Source organism: the organism of the source record quoted next, unplaced genomic scaffold, assembly GCF_019419815.1.
Source record: "Pyrus x bretschneideri cultivar Hongxiangsu unplaced genomic scaffold, Pyrus_bretschneideri_v1 Contig19, whole genome shotgun sequence".
Lineage (NCBI taxonomy): Eukaryota > Viridiplantae > Streptophyta > Magnoliopsida > Rosales > Rosaceae > Pyrus > Pyrus x bretschneideri.
The window spans coordinates 1,444,589-1,466,112 of NW_025999490.1; the positions used below are offsets into that span (position 1 = coordinate 1,444,589).

Consider the following 21,524-nt stretch of genomic DNA (forward strand, 5'->3'; position numbering starts at 1 on the left):
AGGAAGTAATAACACGTTTTAAGCTGCTTTTCTCTGTGCTAACAGCAAACTCCATGGATTGACTCTATCCAAAAATTAAACATATTTAGTAAGAGTAGGATTCTCTTCCCTCTAAATCCCCTCCTTCCAATCCGCTTCTCTCACTTTCCTCTTTTTTTCCTTTCTATGTAAAGAAGTCAATAGCAGATGTTAACGTGACTTAATCGTGACTATTCAAACAAGAAAGGATTGAAACTCATAAATATCTCTTCGACAAAAAAATGGGACAGGGATTTGGAGGGAAGAAACTCATAAATATCTTTTTTTGAAAAAAGTACAATATTCATTAAGTTGAGAAAACGATAACGTACAATCTCAAAGGATAGTGTGCTTAGATGGGCCTCAATAAAAACCTAGTCGGGGCTTTCAACCTAGTCAAAGGGAAGACTCTCATAGATATCTCAAACCAAGAGAAAGATTTAGACAAATGTTTCTTATATGGAAATGGAGATTAGAGAAAGTAATGCATATACTGAGCATATGGAAGGAAATCATATGTATCTTGATTTATTAATCCAATAGGCCAAGCTCAAACACAAAACACCAGGCAGGCAGGCCAGTTTGAACAACAAACTTGGATTAAGCACTCAAAAGACATTCTTTAATTTTTACATAGTGGTAATTGATTTTCCTTTGCACCTTTTGTTAATCAAACCTAAGAAATTCTTGTCATTTGCTACTCGTTTATTAGGGATGGGGCGTGCCTTAACGTGAGGATAGGGCGTGCTTAATGCAAGCTGAGCATTAGGTCACAAGTCATATGTCAAACTTGTATGCCGCTTCGTTACACATAACAATCCTTACGGCTTCCTCCGGCATACCATGCACCATCGACGAAAAAATCCGGTCAGCGACCCACCACTCACAACAATACTCAACGGGCCACCTGAGTGAGCCGATACTGTCATCTTACCCAAATACGAAAGACTTGCAAAATTTAGTAACTTATCTCCAACAATCTTCACCTCTACAGTTGTTAAGGACAATTGTTAAGGATGAGCGTTAAATCACAATTGGTGAAGAAAATATTTAGGGAAGAATGTATCTTTGAAGCAATGATCATATGGAACTGCTTTTAAAAAGTTGAGTTGCAAATCAAAGTTTTGCAAATGCACAAACAATTGCAGAATATGTGTATATTAATATTAGAGTATTTTCGATCCATAAATTTCACTGGCGTGCAGTTATTCAGATTGTTCTCTGCAAAGTGCGTTCAGCAGTGTGCTTCGGCTTCAACTCCAACTTAAACTCTGCTCCTATAAGAATCGAAAGGTCGGATATCACTACTGTGACAAACTGCTTATTCTTGTCAAAGCTTGCTCTCATATGTGTGTTTCCCTTCAAACTTGCTCCCTTAGCAATGTTGAGCGCATACCCTTCAAATCCATGACCAACCTTTTCCAACCCAATGAAGGTAACTTTATCAATGATCCATTTTTCGCTTAAAGCGAATCCTCCATTTACAACATTTGACCTTACAAATGCACTTCCCTTTTCTGTTCCACCATAAAATCTCACTAAACTCCACTTACCTCCCTCTCCTCCCATTTCAATTTCCTCTCCGTCGTCCAGGAAAACTTCTCCTGTAATTTGTCCGTTGCTACTAAAAACTACCAAGAGCTCGAATGCAGTCTTTCGAGCTGCTTGTGTTGTCAAGGCCTCCCCTTGCAACGCCAAAATATTTCCTTCGTGGACATGCACGTTGATATGATCAGGCGGCGCATCCAGCCTAATGTACTGTCCTGAACTTACACTTACTGATTTCGAGTAGTTGAAGAGATCAAACCAGTTTCCAGCGGGAAAATATGCATCAACTGAATTGACTCCTGGCTTCAACACAGGTGATACCATTACACCTCTACCAATCAGAAACTGCGTATTGACCTCGTAAGTTGTGGTATCTTGAGGAAATGAGAAGAAAAGGGGTCTTGCAATTGGGGTTCCCTTTATGTGTGCCTCATACATTGATGTGTAAAATAAGGGGAGCAACCGGTAGCGCAGCCCAAGCACCTTCCTGGATGTTTCTGCCACTGAGTCCCATAGATAGAGCTCTTGACGGATTGTAAACTTGGCGGAGTGATCTCTTGAAAAGGGGTAAAAGGCCCCTAGCTACATATACACATAGCTAACTAAGTTAATCACATAAGTTTGACTCCACAGGTATGCAAATGTTCAGAGACTGGCCTCGCTAAGTGTAAATAAAGTCATATGTGAATCAAGATATATAATGTGGTCTAATATTTTATCAAAAATTTCAGTTAAAAATAATTGGTTACCTGAATCCATCGCCGGCAGAGTTCTTCAGTAGTATTTCCAGAGAATCCACATATATCAGCTCCAACCATCGGAACTCCGAAAAGTCCAAAATTCAGAATGCCTGGAATTGTGTATGCTAGATCACTCCATTGTGCAGAATTATCTCCAGTCCAGTGTGCTGTGTACTTACCGGAGCTTACAAAAGTTGATCTAGAAAGTATAAACGGTCTTTTACCAGTTACATTGATTAAGGCCTTGTTTGTTGCCTTGGCTTCCAAGAGTCCATACAGGTTATGTGCATTATATTCTGTAATGTTACCAAAGTGCAGCGCTGATGCCGGAACAGTGTTGTTATTGATCGGACGCAGGACTCCAGAATCGTTAATCTTGTAAGGAGGGTCATCAAGTGTAGAAGATGGAGTGGGAGGAGAGGTTATGAAATTGGATATCTCATTCATATCAAGCCAAAGACCGTCAAAAGGCAGAGCATCTTGAAATATTTGTATCTCATTAGCCCAATATTTTTCAGTACGTGGATGTGCAAAGTCAGGGAAGTAGACATCACCAGGCCATACACTTCCCAGGTAAGGAATTCCATTGCGCTTGATGAATATATCTGCTTTCTTCCCTCTGATGTAGGTTTCATAGGTATCGTTGTTACTGATACCTGTCAAAGAAAGCATATGATCATTCCTGCTATTGTGATTCAATAATTTGAATACACAATTAGCGTTTAGGCTTTAGGCTGCGTACGTACCAGGATCCAAGATGAGGACATATTTCTGACCATTTTGGTGAAGAGTGTTAACAAATTTCTTCATCCTATCCAATGGAAAGTTGACGGGATCGAGAGTGAAGTCCTTGTAAGCATCCATGTAATCGATGTCCGTCCACATAACTTCAAGAGGGATACTGGCTTTTGCATAACCAGCAACCACGCCCTCAACATCGGAAACATTCTTGTAACCATATCGACACTGGTGGAATCCTTCAGCAGGAATGAAATCAACTTAATATGAATTGCATAAGAACCGTATTGTCATCAGTAGTCTTCCTATTTTTACTTGAACCATTGATGTATAAGTAAGTGAATGAAATGGATATGGTTCAAAAACTGAAATCAAAACTAAAAGCATACTATGTCAGTAGTACGGACAAGCAAATGAAATCACATCGTCAGTTGACATATGGTACAAATAACAGTATTCTTGGCCGTAATAACTGATGTAACAAGTGGACTCACTGCTTCGTGCATGTCACATAACCATTGTGGCACGAAAATGTGATCGTTCAAGTACTACTTTGGTAGGATACATAGCTAACAAAGTTCAATTTATAATCTAAGCATCAAACTTACCAAAAGACCAGTACGGCATAGGGGAAGGACGACCAATGAGTTCTGTATATTGCTCTACCACCAACTCAGGTGTCGGCCCAGCAAAGAAGTACAAGTCCACAATTCCACCAATTATCTTATAAGTAATCCTAGCACCGCTGTATGTTATGTCCATGCCATTACTATTCAGCAGCAGCACCCCATGAGATGTCCCTGCATCGGTCTTGCCACCATCTTGAGACGCGGACCTTACGTCCAGGTAGAAAGGGTGGGACCCGTAAAGGTTGAGGTCGGGATTGACGCTACCTATGTCAGCATTCCAGAGAGTCAATGTTTGGTTGGGAATGATCTTGAAGGAGGACTTGGTGTGCTCGCCGAGGCCGAAAATGGAGGATCGGTTTTGTGGGAGAGAAGAGGAGAGTTGGATGTATTGGTCCTTGAAGACCAAGAAGGTGTTGGGGTCTGATGAGTGGGGGGAGGTGTCGAAGATGACGTCGTTGGAGGAGCGGCGGGTGACAGTGAAACCGAATGGGGTGGTGTTGCGGAGAGTGAAGACAAGGTCGCTGGAGGAGATGCAGTGGTGGTGGGGGTTGGGTGTGGGTGTGGGCGTTTTGGTTTGGCGGGGGATCATGTTTTGTGGGATTTCCCATCGTTGCTGCTTTGAGTCTGTAATTCGAATTCTTAGACGATCTTTGGTTTCATAGCTGCATGCATGATTAAGATAATTTCATGAAATGTTTTCTTGCTAGAAAATTTGATGACATGAAATGTTTATGTTGTAAGTATTTGAATCTGAATTATTAACTTGTATAGCCAGCAAAACACATCACCCCCTGTTATTTATGGTTCAAAGTTCAAATTAAAAATATGATCATATCTAAATTCTAATTGGCTAAAATGCGGGTGTAAACCTAATTGGGAGCAGATGTGATGCTCTCTATTTACTTGAATTTGAATTTCTCTTAAAATAATTAGTTTAAAATAGAATATCGCTTGTATGAAAAAATAAAATGCATATAACTAGATATTATCACATCAATATCATAACGAAAAATACTACTTTCTTGTACAATTCCTTTCTTACAGACAATTTACGTTTGAAGCTTTTTTTTTATGCTAGTTTAATAATTCTTCTATTCAACGATATATGTAGAGGAGAAATTATAGTGCAGAGTACAACATCAGCCGTGATACTTCCATTCGAATTTCGTCATCTCCAAATCCGAACCTAAAAAAGGAAAGTAGGTTTTGGGCCCCTCATGCATAATTAAAGGCGTTGGTGGGCAAGTGACAGTGCTACACTCTTAGACCTGGTTTGGTACTGAGCTGATTCTGAAAAAAGCTGGTATAAAAAAAAAGCTGAGAGCTGTTTTTGTGTTTGTTAAACATTCAGTTTCAGCTTTTTTTCACAGTTTTGGGTGAAAAAAAACCAAAAACAAGAAGCTGCAAAACCCAGCTTTGAAAAAATCGGTTTTTTTTCGCATCTATTTTACATAAAAGTTTACCAAACACTATAATACTATTTTTTTTTTCAAAAGCACTTTTACAAAAAAGTTTACCAACACTTTTACAAAAAAGTTTACCAAACACTCTGCTGCTTTATTTCACAGCCGCTTATTCTCACAGCACAGCAGAATTAGTTTTTTTTCAAAACACAGCAATACCAAACCAGCTCTTAGTCTGAGCAAGGTTCTTAGTCTTAGCAAAGGATCTATTAGTTGGAATATTATCTAGTATCTACAATGGACGGTTGAGATGTCTTGTTATCCTGATGAACTGGTCAACCCACCAAAAATGATGGAGAATGAAAAAGTGAAATCGTAGTCTTGGAAAGTAACTACAACAGCTAATACAAGTTATTCAAGATAAGAATAATTAATTAGTTGAGTTAAATTAGGGAGTAGTAGGTACCTGGCGTGAAGATTGAGATATGGGATGTCAGGTCCGTAGAGGGAGGAGGGCTTGATGAGGCCTAGATTAGCAGTCAACGAGTTCCTGGAGGAATCGTGGTAGTTGACAGATTGAATTCTGTATCCATACCCAACTGCTGCTTCTGCTTCTGCAATTGCTTTTGCAGATGATACAAGATAGAAAACAGACAAGAAGAATAAGAAGAATGGCAGATGCAGATGATGATCCATTGGTTTTGGTAGATTTGGTGATCTGTTTGTTTTCGTAACTCTTGTGTTCTTCTACTTCTATTACTCGCTTTTCTGTGGAGCCAAGATTTTCATGATTACGTTGCCTTTTGCTTTTTATTTTACTTTATTTTATTTTTATAAGAGTTTTAATTAAAAATACACAGTATTATTTACTTTAATAACAAATTATATTTTTATACTAAAAAATCAATTTTGGTACTATTTATTTTATCTCTTATTTTTTCATTATCATTAAAAATTAAAATTTTCAAATCATTTTCATTAATTTTTTTTTTTGTTTTTTTATCTTGCACACGTGATGAAAATGTGTCGCCGCTGTACCTACCTACATCGCAACCAAAAACAAAAAAATGAAAAAGTAAAGGTGCTGACCACGTCATACGTTTTTCATGTGTTTTTCAGTATTTTGATCTTATTTGATGTGAGAGTTATCTTAAAATTAATGAAAAATATTTGAAAACTTTGAATTTTAACAAAAAAGATAAAATAAAGGGTAAAGTGAATATCACTATAATTGATTTTTTTGTTAAAATAAACAGTACCGATAATTTTTTGTTAAAATTTCTTTTTTTTTTTAATTTCTCTCTTGGCTTGCAGCTCATTTCCATAACTTAACAACAAGAAAAATACTCTCACATATACTTTGCGTACGAGTAAAACAATTATTTCATGACGATTTAGAGTAGTACTAGTGGCAAAAAAAGTGTGAAGGTGTGAATATATATATATATATATTTATTTATTTATTTATATTATTTATTTATTTATTTAAATGATCGTTAAAAACATTGTTCGTCATCGTGTTTTGGACTAAAATCTTCTCTTATCGTTCTTAAATCTTGTTATCTCTTACATTAGCACATCTGATAGGCTTCATCAAGAAATTATAAAATATCATAAGGATAAGTTTGGAAAGAGGAATCTAGGTGGATGGTAGGACGGTTATTTGGAAAGAGGAATTTAGGTGGATGATAGGACGGCTATTCTTTGTCTGTCTGGTATGGGAGAAGTTCCAAGTTTTAGCATATCATCATGGATCATTGTCGATGATGGTAATGTTTATCACTCGATTTATTACTGTTGGATAAATTTAAATTTTAAGATCTGTATATTAGATAAATACAAATTTGAAAATTTAAACACATCTAATGATAATAAATAGGATGATAAACATTACTACTAATCAAGAGTGGTAAGCAAAAATGCACTCATAAGTTTAGGCTTTGGGAGATGGAGTGATTTTAAATAGGATTTAGCTAACATATAAGGGCTCATTACAAAAAAAAAATAAAAAATGTAAGGTTTCGATTAAAAGAGTTATTATACATTAATTTACACTATGTGAATGGAGAATTTAAACCTAAGATGTAGCAGATTCGAAAAAAAAAAAAATCTTAATTATTATGACAATTTACTACTTGCAACTAACATGTAAGGTTAAATTATCTTTTCTAAACTATTATTATCTTTTAAGTTAAGATTTTGAATCAGATGGAGGTGAAAGAGAAACAAAATGTAAATTATCATATGTATTAATAACGAACTCTGCATGTGTAAATTTATTTTACGCTACTAGTTTCAAATCTGAATAAAGAAAGAGAAAGAGTGTGTTGGATAATTATCAGTAGACATTTTACTTTTCACATTGAGTCCCTGTATGATATGAATAATAACGGCCAAACCCAACGACAAAGGATCACATGGCAACAAGAAAGATCAAGTGATAAGGCCCGACGTTTAAAGCCCACTAATAAAAGAACAAACAGTAAGAATATTAGAACAAAACACTGGAAGCTAAAGACAAAATTACATTAGAAGTCTTGACAACAGTCCTTTCCTTTGAGTTTGCCTTTCAAATTCAAATATACGTTGTTATCCCGGTAGTTAAAGGTTTTTATTTTTTTTAATTTTTTTTAAATTTAATTTAATTTTATAATTTATAATGTTTGAGTTAAAATTTTAGTGTGTAATTTAGTATAGAAATATTGCTTATACTAAAAAAAAAAAAGAATAATGCTAGACACATCAAATTTTTGTACTAGATGATGTGTAACCAATTAAAGTTTGATTTTAATTCAAGTTGGAGTTTGATTAATAATTGTATTAAAAATTTATATGATGTAGAATGTGACACATCATATGATGCACAAATTTGGTGTATGTAGCACCACCCGTTTTTTTATTTTAAAGATGATTGTGACTTTGCCACATACCATTCCAGAGGTTAGGAAGATGCATATAAGCATTTCAACTTACCCTAACCACTATTGTATGATTCATCAACGTCAGAAATTGAAACCAAAACATCTCTTGTGAAATATGGGCCTAAAATTCTCTAAACTACTATAGCACCAGTTGAGAATATCAAGAATTGAAATAATGACAATAATTATCATAACATTATGATTTATCTAGTAGTATTTTCTTTTAATTTTTTGGCTTTTGAATGTCACGATGGCAAGTAATGAAAATATTCCTAAAATAAATAAATAAATTAAAACAAAAGAAACTTTGAGGCTAAGCTTAGTATACATGAAATATGTGTTGTACCAAATAGGAAATTACCAATGACAGCTCAAGAAAGGGCATCAAACTTATTAATCGTGGAAGGGCAATATAGTCAGAAAGAAATAGGCCGAATCGTAACGGCTAGTTTGAACCGGGAGCAAAACGCACGCTCTCCTATATAGCAGATTCAGAGGATTTGCCCTACTGGTTTGTTTGGACCGAAACTCTCTCAACTCCTCCAAAAGTTCCAAACTTTTCAACTCTACTGGGTTCTCTCAATCACTCAGTCCACCATGAACATCTTCAAGAAGAAGACCTCCCCCAAAGGTTTCCTCTCTCTCTCTCTCTCTCTAGGGTTTCATTAGTTCTTCTCACTGATTAGGGTTTTTGCATTGCCACTGTGTTTGGTGGGTGAGCAATTGTGGAAGAAGAAATGGGATTTTCAAATAAAATGTTTCTCATTGTTTTTAGTCTCTCTTGGATTTTTAGGAACTTAACATTTCAAACTTCACCATCTTTTTTCTTTTTCTTTTTCTGTGTATCATTGTTTTAGAATTTTAAGTAAATTTTTGGGTTCTTTTTGTTTTTTCTTCTCAGAATTGGTTTTGTGGGCTTTCTAGTTTCTGCAGATTTATTTGTTGTTGGTTGTCTGTTTGATTAAATTTGTGAGTGAATTTGTTAAATTGGTTGTGCATTTGAACAGAGGCTCTCAGGGAAAGCAAAAGAGAGATGAGTGTTGCTACAAGAGGTATGTTTTCTTCTCTTTATCTTGTTTGAATTTGCTTCAAAGTTGCTGAAACCAACTACATATTATATTTGCATTCTGCTGAATGTTTTTCTATTGATTTTTTACCGATCTAGTTTCCTGTCATCGCCTTAAATACGTGTATGATACACCCACATAAAACCGAAAAAGACGCTATCAATTGTTTTAATTTCCATGTTTTTGTGGTTTGCTTCCTTATTTGTCGGAAACATGGCTCAGAATCTACAGTTTCTTCAATCACAAAGTTCCAAACTTGTTCGGTGTACTTCAGCTAAAATTATGTTTTAGTCTTTGGTTAGAGGCAACAAATTGAAACTACAACATTAAGCGGTTTAACTTTTTTTGTCAACCCTGCTCCCATTTTTTTCTCTTACAGGTATTGAACGTGAGATCGCATCTCTTCAGTTGGAGGTATTTGTTACAATTACCCTGAACCTTCTGATTGACTATGTTTTCGGATGTTTCCCTCAGTGTCCTCCTTGTTTCTGCATTTCAGGAGAGGAAGTTGGTGGCAGAGATCAAGAAAACGGCTAAAACTGGAAACGAGGCAAGTTTACTTTTCCGTTTAAGTTACTCTTTCCTCGTACTGGTTAATGTGCGAATTAGCTGTAAGCTAATGGTCATACGATTAGGGGATATCACATAGGTTTGCCACTTTAAGAATCTAAAGTATGCAGCTCAACATATTTTCCCAACGTGATTTGGATGTATTGATTAGTGTTACCTAACTATGTCTTTTGAATTTAATTCTTTTATTTCAACCATTTGAATTTTAAGACAATTTCATGCACGTAGATAAAGTGAAACATTCAGCCTTGCTAGTAGCTGCTATGTTAAATTTCAAATATTAGTGAAAATTAGAAAATGATATAAGCTGGTTAGCTAGCTGATTCAGAAGTTAATGTAGATTGATGCCGGAGTAGCCATTCGAAACTATATTATATACTGTACTGAACAAAAGGATACATGACAAATCAAACATTAAAGGAGGGCTTTAGCAAGTGGTAATTCTTAGTGTGTAAGTGACTGCTACTTCAGGTATTAGGAGAAAACTAACCTACATAAGTTTGCTCCATTACTGATAGGTTACCAAACTGAGCTGACTTTTTTTTGCAATGTTTCTTCGTGGAATTTGACAAACTGTGAGAGGAAGATCATTTACACGAATAGATACCGCATACCGCATGTCTATATATGTGGATGAACGAATGTTCTGTAGGTTGGCTTGTGCAGTAAGCTGGCAAAACCCTGTCAGTCATGTCATCAAACCTAACCATTCATTATTAAAACTGAATGATCAATAAGTTTTATCCAGGCTGCTACAAAAATCCTGGCTCGTCAACTCGTTAGGCTACGCCAACAGATTACTAACTTGCAAGGAAGTCGTGCCCAAATAAGAGGTGTAGGCACCCATACACAGGTCAGCATTTTATGCTTTGAGTTCAGTTAAAAGATTATAATATATATTATGCGGTGAGCAACTTTCTGATTGTCGGTATCCTTGCAATATGTTTGCAGGCATTATACGCAAGCACTTCTATTTCCACAGGCATGAAAGGTGCAACTAAAGCAATGGTAGCAATGAACAAGGTATACATATCAAGAGAATTTCGGATGATTAACATGGCAGATTTACTAGTTATTACTATGTAGTAGTCCTTTAAATTTATTATTATTGATTTTGTTTCTCATTTGGAATCATCTACTCCAGCTCTTGAAATTAATTAAGTATTGTTGTCATTATCTATTTCTCTTTTCAGCAAATGGCACCTGCAAAACAAGTTAAAGTGATTAGAGAATTCCAGAAGAACGCAGCACAAATGGATATGACGGTAATACTAATGGTTTCCAACTTTTTGGTAATAATTTCTTGGTTAATTCAATGTTGGTTTTAATCAAATGAACACACAACCGGAACCTACCATGTCCAAAGGAAATTTCGCTTGCCAAATGTGGTTTACCAGATCCAAACATATATGTGAGAGAACTGATACTCAAACCCTCCATTGTTTAAAAATGGCAACATAGATGTAGTTAGTTTTTGGCCAGGACAATTAAACGCTGCCATTTTCCTCCCTGATTGGCCTACTGTCATGTTCTAGAATTCACGTTTCATATTGTTGTCTATGCAGATAGAAATGATGTCAGAGTCTATTGATGAAACCTTGGACAAAGATGAGGCTGAAGAGGAAACAGAGGAGCTCACTAACCAGGTGGAGTATCGGCATCCTTATAGTAGTTTTATTTTCTTGTACAGGGGTATTAGCATTATCTTATTAATCCAGAACTGAAATATTTCATTTTCAGGTGCTCGATGAGATTGGTGTTGATATTGCATCCCAGGTTGGTGCTTTGAGATTCATAGCGAGTTTGTTTGATTATTATTATTTTTTTTCGTTTTAAACCAACTTATCTTTGACTCTTGTTCTCGTTCCTTACAGTTATCTTCAGCTCCAAAAGGCAGAATTGCATCGAGAAATACTGTAAATGTAGCTCCGAGGAATGCTGAAAATGTGGCTCCTAAGAATGCTGCAAATGTTGTTAACAGGTATGTCCATTACTGACTATTAGAAACACCAAATGATTTTTCCTTCTTTAGAACTCAGTAATTTGTGTCATGTTTAGATTTTTAGAAGTTTACATTTTGTATTGGCGGTGGACTGATTGTTTGATATTTCAAAGTGAAAAGCACCAGTACTGAAAATGATTCATAAACGCGTAAGAAAGTAGGTGGACATAACTGGTTATAATAGGCATCATCATATTTTTACAGATATTTGCACTACACTGTTGCTAACTTGCCTTAATAAACTAGCATTGCTTAACATTGATTAAAAATCTGAAGAAGATTGCTCACATCATCAGTATCATTAGGGGGTTTAAGCATGTCTTATACATCCACGACCATTTTGGCGTGGTTTTTTTGATAAAGTTATTGTATTGTATCATAATGAAAGGTTACCTACAATTAGTTTTGTCCTTAGTTTGATAGATAGTTGTACTAAAATGCTAGCATAAAGTTGGTGGACACAACATGTTGATATTTTTATAAGGAAAAAAGGCATCATCAGATTTCTATGACGGTCTTTTGCCAACTTTCCATGGTTAATTATCATTGGTCGAGTTTGAGTCGTAAGTCGTAACTTGAAGAATGATTGCTCACGTAGTCGGTACCATTTAGGGGCTTATGCATATCTGGCGGTATCACTGAAATATATTGACTTTCTTTCATATTTGGGTAGATGCTCTGAAAGCCCGTTTGGTGTGCAGAGGCAATTGATCTAAAAGCCATGTTTGGTGCCTAGTACTAGATTGGATCGGATATTTCACTAGATTGAATGTATGTTGAAGTAAGAAATGAATCCGAAAGTTACGAAGGAAACTTATCCCTTTCAATCTCCACAAGTTAGTAGGATTGGACAGAATTCCTTCAAAACTAATGCATCATCTACCGTCAACTTGGACAAATTTTGGAAGGTGGCCTTCATTTCTTTCCTCAGCATACCACTTATCTCTACCATTTAGTAGGTAGAGATAGCTTGTTGATTTGGCCAAATAAAAGGTGTCATTCGATTTCTATGACAAACTGTTGCCACTTGCCATGATAAACTAGTATTGGTTGAGTTTGAGTCGCAAGTTGAAAAATAATACGCTCCCATCATCAAAACCAGTCTGGTTCCTTTTCGTGTGGTTTCCATATAATATTCAGTGTATCCTAACACTCTTTCTTAACTGTATGCAGTTCTGAATCGCCCGACGTTGAGGATCTTGAGAAGAGGTTGGCCTCTCTGCGACGTTTGTGATCCCGTTAAGCATGCAGCGCGCACATCTTGATCATCATCATCATTATACATCCGTTCGTGTAAATTGAATCAAATTACAAAGCAAGACCATAAGAAAAGAAGAATATATTGTAATAATAGTAGGACTCCCTGGATGATATATATTTGGTTTAGCAATTATTTGGATTGGATGGAGACGGATTCTACTAAATAACAAACAAAGTTGTTAGTTTTCATGACATGGTGGTGCCTAACATACACACTCTCATACTCCTTGTATGATTTAACAATTCTTTTCACTGTGATGTTAACATATTTGCTTTCTTTCTATTTTATTTTATTTTATTTTTCTGAAAACTTGAACAAAAATTTGTCATAGGTGGTCACTATTTAAACTTTAAAGTGAGAGTCAACGTTGTAAGGTCAACCATGGCAAACTACTTCGGGAAATCTAGATTACTCATTTAAATCATGAGGCTCCTATTAGTCCGTCCAACTAGCCTACTCACACAAAATCAAAGGCTTGGATCTCCAGCTCCGTTGGCTCTGAACATAGAGATCCAGAGAGGAACTTAATTCTCAACTTTGGGTAGAAGTTGCTAGGAAGCTATTAAATAACGTGAGATAAACACCAAATGGCTTGTTTGAATAAGTCCTATGATTTTCTTTTCTTTCATTACGAGCAATATTAGTTCTCTAAGCCAGACTATAGAAGGGGGAGGGTTTGAACTTAGGACGATGTTGGTTAAGAGAGAATTTAGTAGTGTTCTTCTGCAAATTTCTATAGGATGGATTAGAGAAAGAGAAATATAGGCTGGTTCATGTATCAAGTTCTGCAGAAAGTTTGCAAAAATTGAAGGCCAAAGTCATCAATTCAATCAACATTAAACATGTATATTTATCACTTTCAGTTTCACATAAGATAAAAAATACAGAGGGAAAAGAAGAACATTAACGAAGAACATTAACAAAGAACATTTGTAAACGGAAGATTCCAGACAGTCTGATGCCTAGTGGCAATGAAGGCGAACTGGGAGCCCTTTTTCCGGTGTTGGCATCATGTCGCCTGTGATCTTCTCCTTAGGAAATAGCACTTCCCATTTGAACCTCTTCACCACATTGTGAACGAAGGTGAGGATTGCTAGGCGAGCGTACTCTTTCCCGGGGCACATTCTTGGCCCCTCCTCCAAATGGAACGAATGTGAAGGCTGGGAATGCACTTAGGTCATCATATCTTGATGGATCAAACTTTTCCGGGTTGGGGAAGTATTCCGGGTTCATGTTTGTTGTACTGACAGTCAGTAGACCTTCCAGCCCTTCGGAATGGTGTAACCGGCGTAGGTAAAATCAGTCAAGTCCTCTCTGAATTCCTTGAAGTGGCTGTGTGAATCTCATCACTTCATACAACACATTCCATGAGTACTTCATCTTGTTGATGTCTTCCCACTCCAGTAAGTCTTTTGGCTTCTTTGAGTCTACAATATCTTTGTGCTCTGTTTTTTACAAGACAACTCACAGTTAGCACAAAATATAGAGATAAAAAAACGTCGCCAGACGGGCTCAAAACTATTGAAAAATTAGAAAGAAAGGCTGTTAAGTTGATGTGATTAGTATTTACCAGCTAGGACCTTGGCATAATGTCTGGCTTCTCTCCCACATACTTCATGAAGAAAGTCATGGCAGTAGACACAGTGCTATATCCTGCTGTGAGCAAACCCATTAGCTTATAGAAGATAATTGATCATTTAGATGAAGATCAATATTTAGAAAAATATAAGACATATGATTTAGGATTACATAGAATTTCAGATGAAGAGATGAAAAAATTAATCTTAGAAATAGGAGTAGAACATATTGTAGGATCAAAAGAATATAATAATTTATTAGAATTGAAAGTAGAATGTAATCCAGCAGAAGAAAGTAGTACATCAGGAGTAGAAATCCAGGATACACAAGTAGAACTAATCAACAATTTTTGAGACCAACAAATTAACAATATAAAGAACAAGTTGGAGTAGATTACATAGAAGAAAGTATGATAAAACCATCTAGAAAAAATGGGATTCCATATTTGAGAGGACTAGAACAGATTAATATAGCAGAAAATATATTAAATTTAGATAATGTAGATCCATAAGATTGGGAAAGGACGATTGAGAGATGGGAGAAAGGTTGCGTACATGCAGCATTAATGTTAGATTTTAGTAATTCACAAAATATATTAGATTACTTTGAGCATACTTTAGATGGTTTAGTTTTTGATTATTTCTACTAACATCAGGTAGCTAAAACACATTTTCATATTGATGGTTTTGTTACCTTGATTAAGCAAGAAATTTTAGATCATAATAGGTTAGATGACAGAAGCGAACAAGAACAAATAAGAGCAATTATAAATTTAGAACAATTACAAATTTGTGATTTACAATATATAGCTGAGTATACTACATATTTTTTTAAATATTTAGGAAGAACATGTAGAATTAGTGATATTAATTAATTAGATATTTATATGACCAAAATAAAATGACCAATAGGTGAAAAGATTTGGAATGAATGGCAAAAGCATCGAAAGAAAAATTATATTGCAATACGACCTAAAATTCAACATGTATATGATATACTTAAACAATAATGCATTCAAATAAAAGCTAAGAAACAGATTAGGAAACAATTTTACATGAATTGTAAAAATATAGATATACCACAACAGTATAGTTGTCATAAGAAAAAGAAGCATAAGAAAATATACAAAAAGAAATATAGGTCATATAAATCTTACAAACAACATAAGAATTTCAGCATAAGACATTCAAGAACATATAGGAAGAGAAAATATATTCCAAAACAATTTAAGAAAAGAAGTGGTAGACCTTGGATTAGAAAATATAAAGCATCAAAAGATAAGAGTAGTTGTAAATGTTATTTATGTGGAGAAGTTGATCATATTAGACCTAAATGTCCAAAATTAGGAAAACAGTCAAGAGAAAAAGTACATTTGATAGAGTTATTTAAGTTAGAAGAGGATGAGGATATACATTCAATATATCGTTTAGATGATTTAAGTGATAATGAGGGTATTTATAGTATAGAAAGTTTAAATATGATAGATTCAGACTCGGAAGAATCAAGTAGTTCAAATAGTGATTTAGAAGAATATATGGGTGTATTCATAGAAGAACAACATGAAGAAGAGTATGCATATATAAATTTAGGTTGGCCAAAAAAATATCATAAGTGTAGCAAGTTAGTTGCAAATAAATATTATAATACATATTCAAAATTGTGTGAAAAATGTTATAGTAATAGGTTATTAGAAATTAATTCAGCAGAATCACAAGAAAATCCTAAAATATTAAGAAATATTGTTTATAGTATAGAAAAGCAAAAAATAGTTCTTTAATTACCATAAATTGTGAAATAGAAATAGCAAAAAAACAAAAAATATAAACAACAACTATGATAGATACAGGAAGCACAAAAATTGTCATGAGAGAAGAGTTAGTACCATAGACAAAAATTAGTAAAACCAGTGAGAATAATACAGTTTGATGAGAGACTAGTTTATTTAATACATTATATTAATAATGAGTCTATTAAAGTAGAAAACAACAATTTAATTTACCATTAACATTTGCTTCACCAGGATCATACCCATTCATTTTAGGTTTAAACTTTTTGAAATGTTTGCAAGGTTTTTTATTTATGAATCCTAACATAACATTTTTCAAAAGAGGCATTACAATAAATGATCAAAGTAATACTGTAGAATCATACAAAAGCATAAATATAAAAGAATCTAGTGGTCAAGATAGTCATTATTTAGAAAACTTAAAAGAAACTGATGAGCATAACAATATAAAAGAGTTTGATAAAGAAATATTTGAACATGAATATCCGATTTTAGAAGATGGAACCCGTATAGAAATATTACAGTTAGATAGACCAAAGAGTTTAGAAGAATTATTACAATTAGCAAAACAAACTAGGATTATAGGAGAAGACCCACATTTATATTGGAGTAAAAATTAAATAATAGCAAAATTAGATATAATTAATCCATATTTAAACATAAGGACAGCTGATATATCTTGTAGTTTAATAGATAAACAAGAGTTTGAGCATCAAATAAAAGAGTTGTTAAATTTAAAAGTAATTAGACCACTAAATCTAAACATAGATCAGCAACATTTATTATGAAAAAACATTAAGAACTAAAGAGAGGTAATGATAGAATAATTTATAATTATAAGAGATTAAATGATAATACATATAAAGATAGTTATAAGTTACTAAATAAGGAGGAGCTTATAAATAAAATTCAAGAGAGTAAATATTTTAGTAAATTTGATTGTAAATCAGGATTTTGACAAATACGATTAGCAAAAGAATCAATTGAGTGGATAGCTTTTACTTGTCCAGAAGGACATTTTGAGTGGCTTATTATGCCATTTGGATTTAAAAATGCTCTATCGATCTTTCAAGGAAAGATGGACCAAATTTTCAATAAATATGATAAATTTTGTAGTGTTTATGTAGATGATATTTTAGTACATAGTACAAATAGAAATGAACATAGAAATCACTTAGAGATAGTTTTACAAAAATTTATCAATAATGGAATTGTAATTAGCAAAAAAAAAATAGCATTAGGAATGTATATTAAGTCAGGTACAATACAATTACAAGATCATATAGTTAAAAAAGTATTAGAATTTCAAGATAAGTTAGAAGATAAAAAACAGTTACAAGCATTTTTAGGATTGTGAAATTATGCAAAAAAATTTATCCCTGAGTTTGGAAGAAAAATAGCAGTATTACAAGGTAAAACTAGCGAAATATGACAAAAATATTTTAATAGTGAATATATTAAATTAGTTCAAAATATAAAGGAAGAAATTACTCAACTGAAGCCATTAACATTATCATTAGATGATAACTAAAAAATAGTTGAAATAGATGCTTCATCATTATGATTGGTAGTTATACTATACCAAAAAAGTATAAGGAGTCACTAAAGTCGACAAATAAGTTTATAGATATTCATCAGGAAAATTTAGTGATGTACAGTCAAGATTACCATTGACTGACACACCCCGACCGAGATCAGGGAGTGCTGGCCGTCACACGAAGGTGACGTAGCCATGTGCGCGTGCGGAAGCTATTAAGATAGTAATATAAAAGTACGAATAATTAAAAACTAGCATACAAAGTACTAAATAAGTGCTAGCGTAAGTAAAACGCTAAGTTCAGAGCAAGACTACAACAGTCCAAAGAAGAAAGATGCGACATAAATACACCCGAAGGTGACCCTACAATGGTGAGTGTCTGTCAGAAATGCCGGGACGCCCTCTGGGAAAAACCACCGAACCTGCTAGACCACTAGAACTTGGAGGGGCGCAAAAACAAAAGTGTGAGTGGGCAAAAACAAAGCTCTTTGAAAACTCTTTAGCAAAATACATTCTAACCCCTCGCCGTAAAACCTGTATACTTCCCAGAAAATGAACATATATACGTATGTATAGATATGCCAATCATGCTCCAAAATATGCCATTCATGCTCGAGAATATGCCACAATGGAATCTCATAATCAAATGTAAGTGCTCAAACGTAATCACCTATACGCGAAAAAGCTACGAAAACGTTAATTTAAAAGTACATAACCAACTTCTCGTAATAACTTCTCATACATTGCTCAAAATGGACAATTGAATATACCAACGTGCTCTACACAACCTCAGGATCACAACCATATTTTTAGAATATTTTTCCTCCGCCGCACGCGCCCCCACGCGCCGGCCAAGGCACGGCCCTACGCGCCCCCCACGCGCGGCCACGTGCCATGCACACTGACGGCGTCAACTGACGCCGTTAGGAATATTCCGTTAAAACTGACAGATTCCGTTAACGGCGTCAGGAATATTCCGTCACCTTCTCCGGCGAGACTCCGGCGCCGTCGCCGGCGCCGGAAAACTGGGAAAATTTCAAACTTAGTTTTCTCTTTCTCACTCGTTTCTCAACCAATTTTCATGATTTTTGAACCAAAATGAAGCTTAGAACTAGTAGAATCACGATAGGCTAGTTTTAAGGCCTAAAAATCACACGATCATACCTGTCTTCAAACTCGAAACTCGGCCAACTTTGAACCAAGCTTTCCCGACGTCCAAACTCGTCCAACGAAGTGTTCCGAGGCTCCTTGGGACCTCACAAACACAACTACAAGCTTCAAAAGTCCAAAAACACACTAGTTTAAGGTTTGCATGAATAGTAACTAAAACGGCCATTGTCGAATCGACGTGAAAACGGCTACATCCTTACCTGAAAATGGTACCACTATACTCCTCTCAGTCCCACGAGCACGAGGGTGGTCTTGGTTTCTTGATTTGTGAAGGTTTGAGTGTATTTGTGTGTGTGTCCGTATGTTGAAGAAAGAAGAAGAAGAACTCGGGGAGAGAGAGAGAGAGAAGACAGAGAAGAGACAGGGAATGAGGGAATCCCGGGAGGGAAAGAGAGTGTATGAGTGTATGTGGTCCTACAACACCACACAACGCAAAACTACACGTAAAGTAACGAACTAGGGGGTAAAATGGTAATTTCACACATACGTTCTAATAATCCCGGGACGAGATGTCACATTAACAGATTTAGAAATTTTAGGAATAATTAACTCACTTGAGGCATTTTCTTTATTTTTACATAATGAAGTATATACGATTAGAAAAGATTGTCAAAATATAATTTCTTAGTATAACAAAATACATGCTAATAAATAGGTAGCCCGAAGATGGATTAATTTTATTGATTCAATTACAAGAAATGATTTTAAACCAATTTTTGAACATATAAAATGTAATGACAATATATTAACTGATATCTTATCAAGATTAATTCGTTGAACATGAATGGAATATCATGGACTATCATCCTCAAATAGCACAAGACCACAAGGCAGAAGAGCACCTTTCAATAGCATAATGATGCACCATGGACCTTCATCATTCAATGGATTCCAAAATAACTTAAGCAGGCCAACATCACCACCAGTACCCATTTTCAACTTTAGTGGCACTCTTGTTGAAGGAATCAGAAATCCAACTCTGAGGTATAGGTCAAGGGTACCAAAACTCTCTGATAGGCAACAGGTTCTCTTAAATAACTTTTGGAATATCCAAATTAAATAGCCAAGCATGAGGTTAGGTCATGAAAAACTAATTAGGGTCTTAGAACAAGAGTTTGATAACTTTAATTTTAATTTCCATCAAAATCAGCATCATATTCATTATCTTGAGTACAACTTTTAAGTCATTTCTAGAGACCATGAGTCATTACTTAGTAAGTTTACCAAAATGAACCAAGAACTCCAATCTCTTAAAATGCAACAAAAAGCAAGTGACACCCTGAAAAGAGAATTGAAAATAAATTTAGAAATTGATCAGCATAAGAATAAAGGAAAATAGGTTATTGAACCCATAGAACAAGAGGCTAATGAGCCTATAGAAGAGATTAAGTTGAGCTCTTAGAAGAAGACATTAAAATGGAGTAGCATCAAAATAATGAGCAGCATCAACATTTAAATTACAAAGAAAAGCAAGATAGATATGAAAGTTTTATTAGGAACATTTAGACTTAATAATAGATGATATCCTATTAGAAGAAATTTCAAAAGCAAAATTAAGAATAATGTTACCAGATATGCAAAATGAGATCCTGAGCAGAGCATCACAGTCCATGAAAGAGTTATAATTACAATTACAATGTGCTTTGTATCAGTCCATCTTTGATCCAAAACCAGGGATGAATATTATTACAAAAATATATTCACCATGTATTTGTGATAGTACAGAAAATTGTATTTGTAAACCAGAAATTAGTATAGTTGTGGTCAAGATTAACTTAAGAGATTTTAGACTATGGCATTTTAGTTATGAGCATCATAAAAAGCATAATATAGTAAAAGTTACCCCAGCTTTAATATTAGAGTTTGACTATCTTGATAAAATCTTTATTAACCAAATTTCCCAACTAGAATCATTTCCTGAAAGGCTTATAAAAGTAGCAGAATATTATCTAGAACAGTAGAAAGAAATTTGTACAAATTTTATCAGTATTCCTCCAGATTGGTATGTACATATGCATAAGGAGAAAGCTAGGCATATTGCCATGATTAATGACGATTCCTTTAGATTATCACATATCTCCCCACACAGGTGGACTCCTTCATACAAAAATATTTTAAGATTTCGAGGGATTGAAATGTTAGTCTAAGATGAGTTTGAAAATTTTACATATGATAAGATACTAGTAGCAAAAGATTAAGAAATGTATATTTACAGTAAGTTAAAAGCCAATCATCAGTCATATTAGAAGGCTCAAAATTTCAAAGGAGAAAAAAAAGATATGTATTACAAGGTAAAAGAAGAAAGAGAAAAAGAAGCAAAGCTAGTAGAAGGCGACGAACAGTGTTGGAACAGTTTGATAGAAGAATAGCTGCATAACATTGACAACATGATAGAAGTATGAAGAGCTGGCAGCAAATTAGCATAAGTTGAACAACATCATGTAAAATAATGTATTTTGATCGGACAGAAATGTTAACATCATTGTGAACTCTGCTTCAATAAAGAAATAATGACATAAGAGTAAATAAAGAAAATAGCTTGATCCATTATAGACA

The 21,524-nt window shown here is 34.6% G+C and overlaps 2 protein-coding genes and 1 pseudogene across 2 annotated transcripts; 1 reads left to right on the top strand and 2 right to left on the bottom strand.

The window, feature by feature from the left end:
- Positions 1-1,085: 1,085 nt before the first annotated feature.
- On the bottom strand, positions 1,086-5,799 carry LOC125476557 (alpha-glucosidase-like). Its single transcript, XM_048582829.1, has 5 exons — positions 5,543-5,799; positions 3,653-4,335; positions 3,053-3,283; positions 2,316-2,962; positions 1,086-2,148 (listed from the first exon to the last, which is right to left on the bottom strand). The coding sequence occupies exons 1-5, from the start codon at positions 5,770-5,772 to the stop codon at positions 1,228-1,230; spliced, it is 2,712 nt and encodes a 903-aa protein (XP_048438786.1). The 5' UTR covers positions 5,773-5,799; the 3' UTR covers positions 1,086-1,227.
- Positions 5,800-8,475: 2,676 nt separating this feature from the next.
- LOC125476475 (vacuolar protein sorting-associated protein 2 homolog 2-like) lies at positions 8,476-13,088 on the top strand. The gene is made up of 11 exons (XM_048582664.1): positions 8,476-8,628; positions 9,005-9,049; positions 9,444-9,478; positions 9,564-9,614; positions 10,383-10,487; positions 10,586-10,657; positions 10,828-10,899; positions 11,200-11,280; positions 11,375-11,410; positions 11,509-11,615; positions 12,810-13,088. Exons 1-11 carry the CDS (start codon positions 8,595-8,597, stop codon positions 12,868-12,870), a joined length of 699 nt encoding a protein of 232 aa, XP_048438621.1. The 5' UTR covers positions 8,476-8,594; the 3' UTR covers positions 12,871-13,088.
- Positions 13,089-13,859: 771 nt separating this feature from the next.
- LOC125476438 lies at positions 13,860-14,277 on the bottom strand (annotated as a pseudogene).
- Between the last annotated feature and the right edge of the window lie 7,247 nt (positions 14,278-21,524).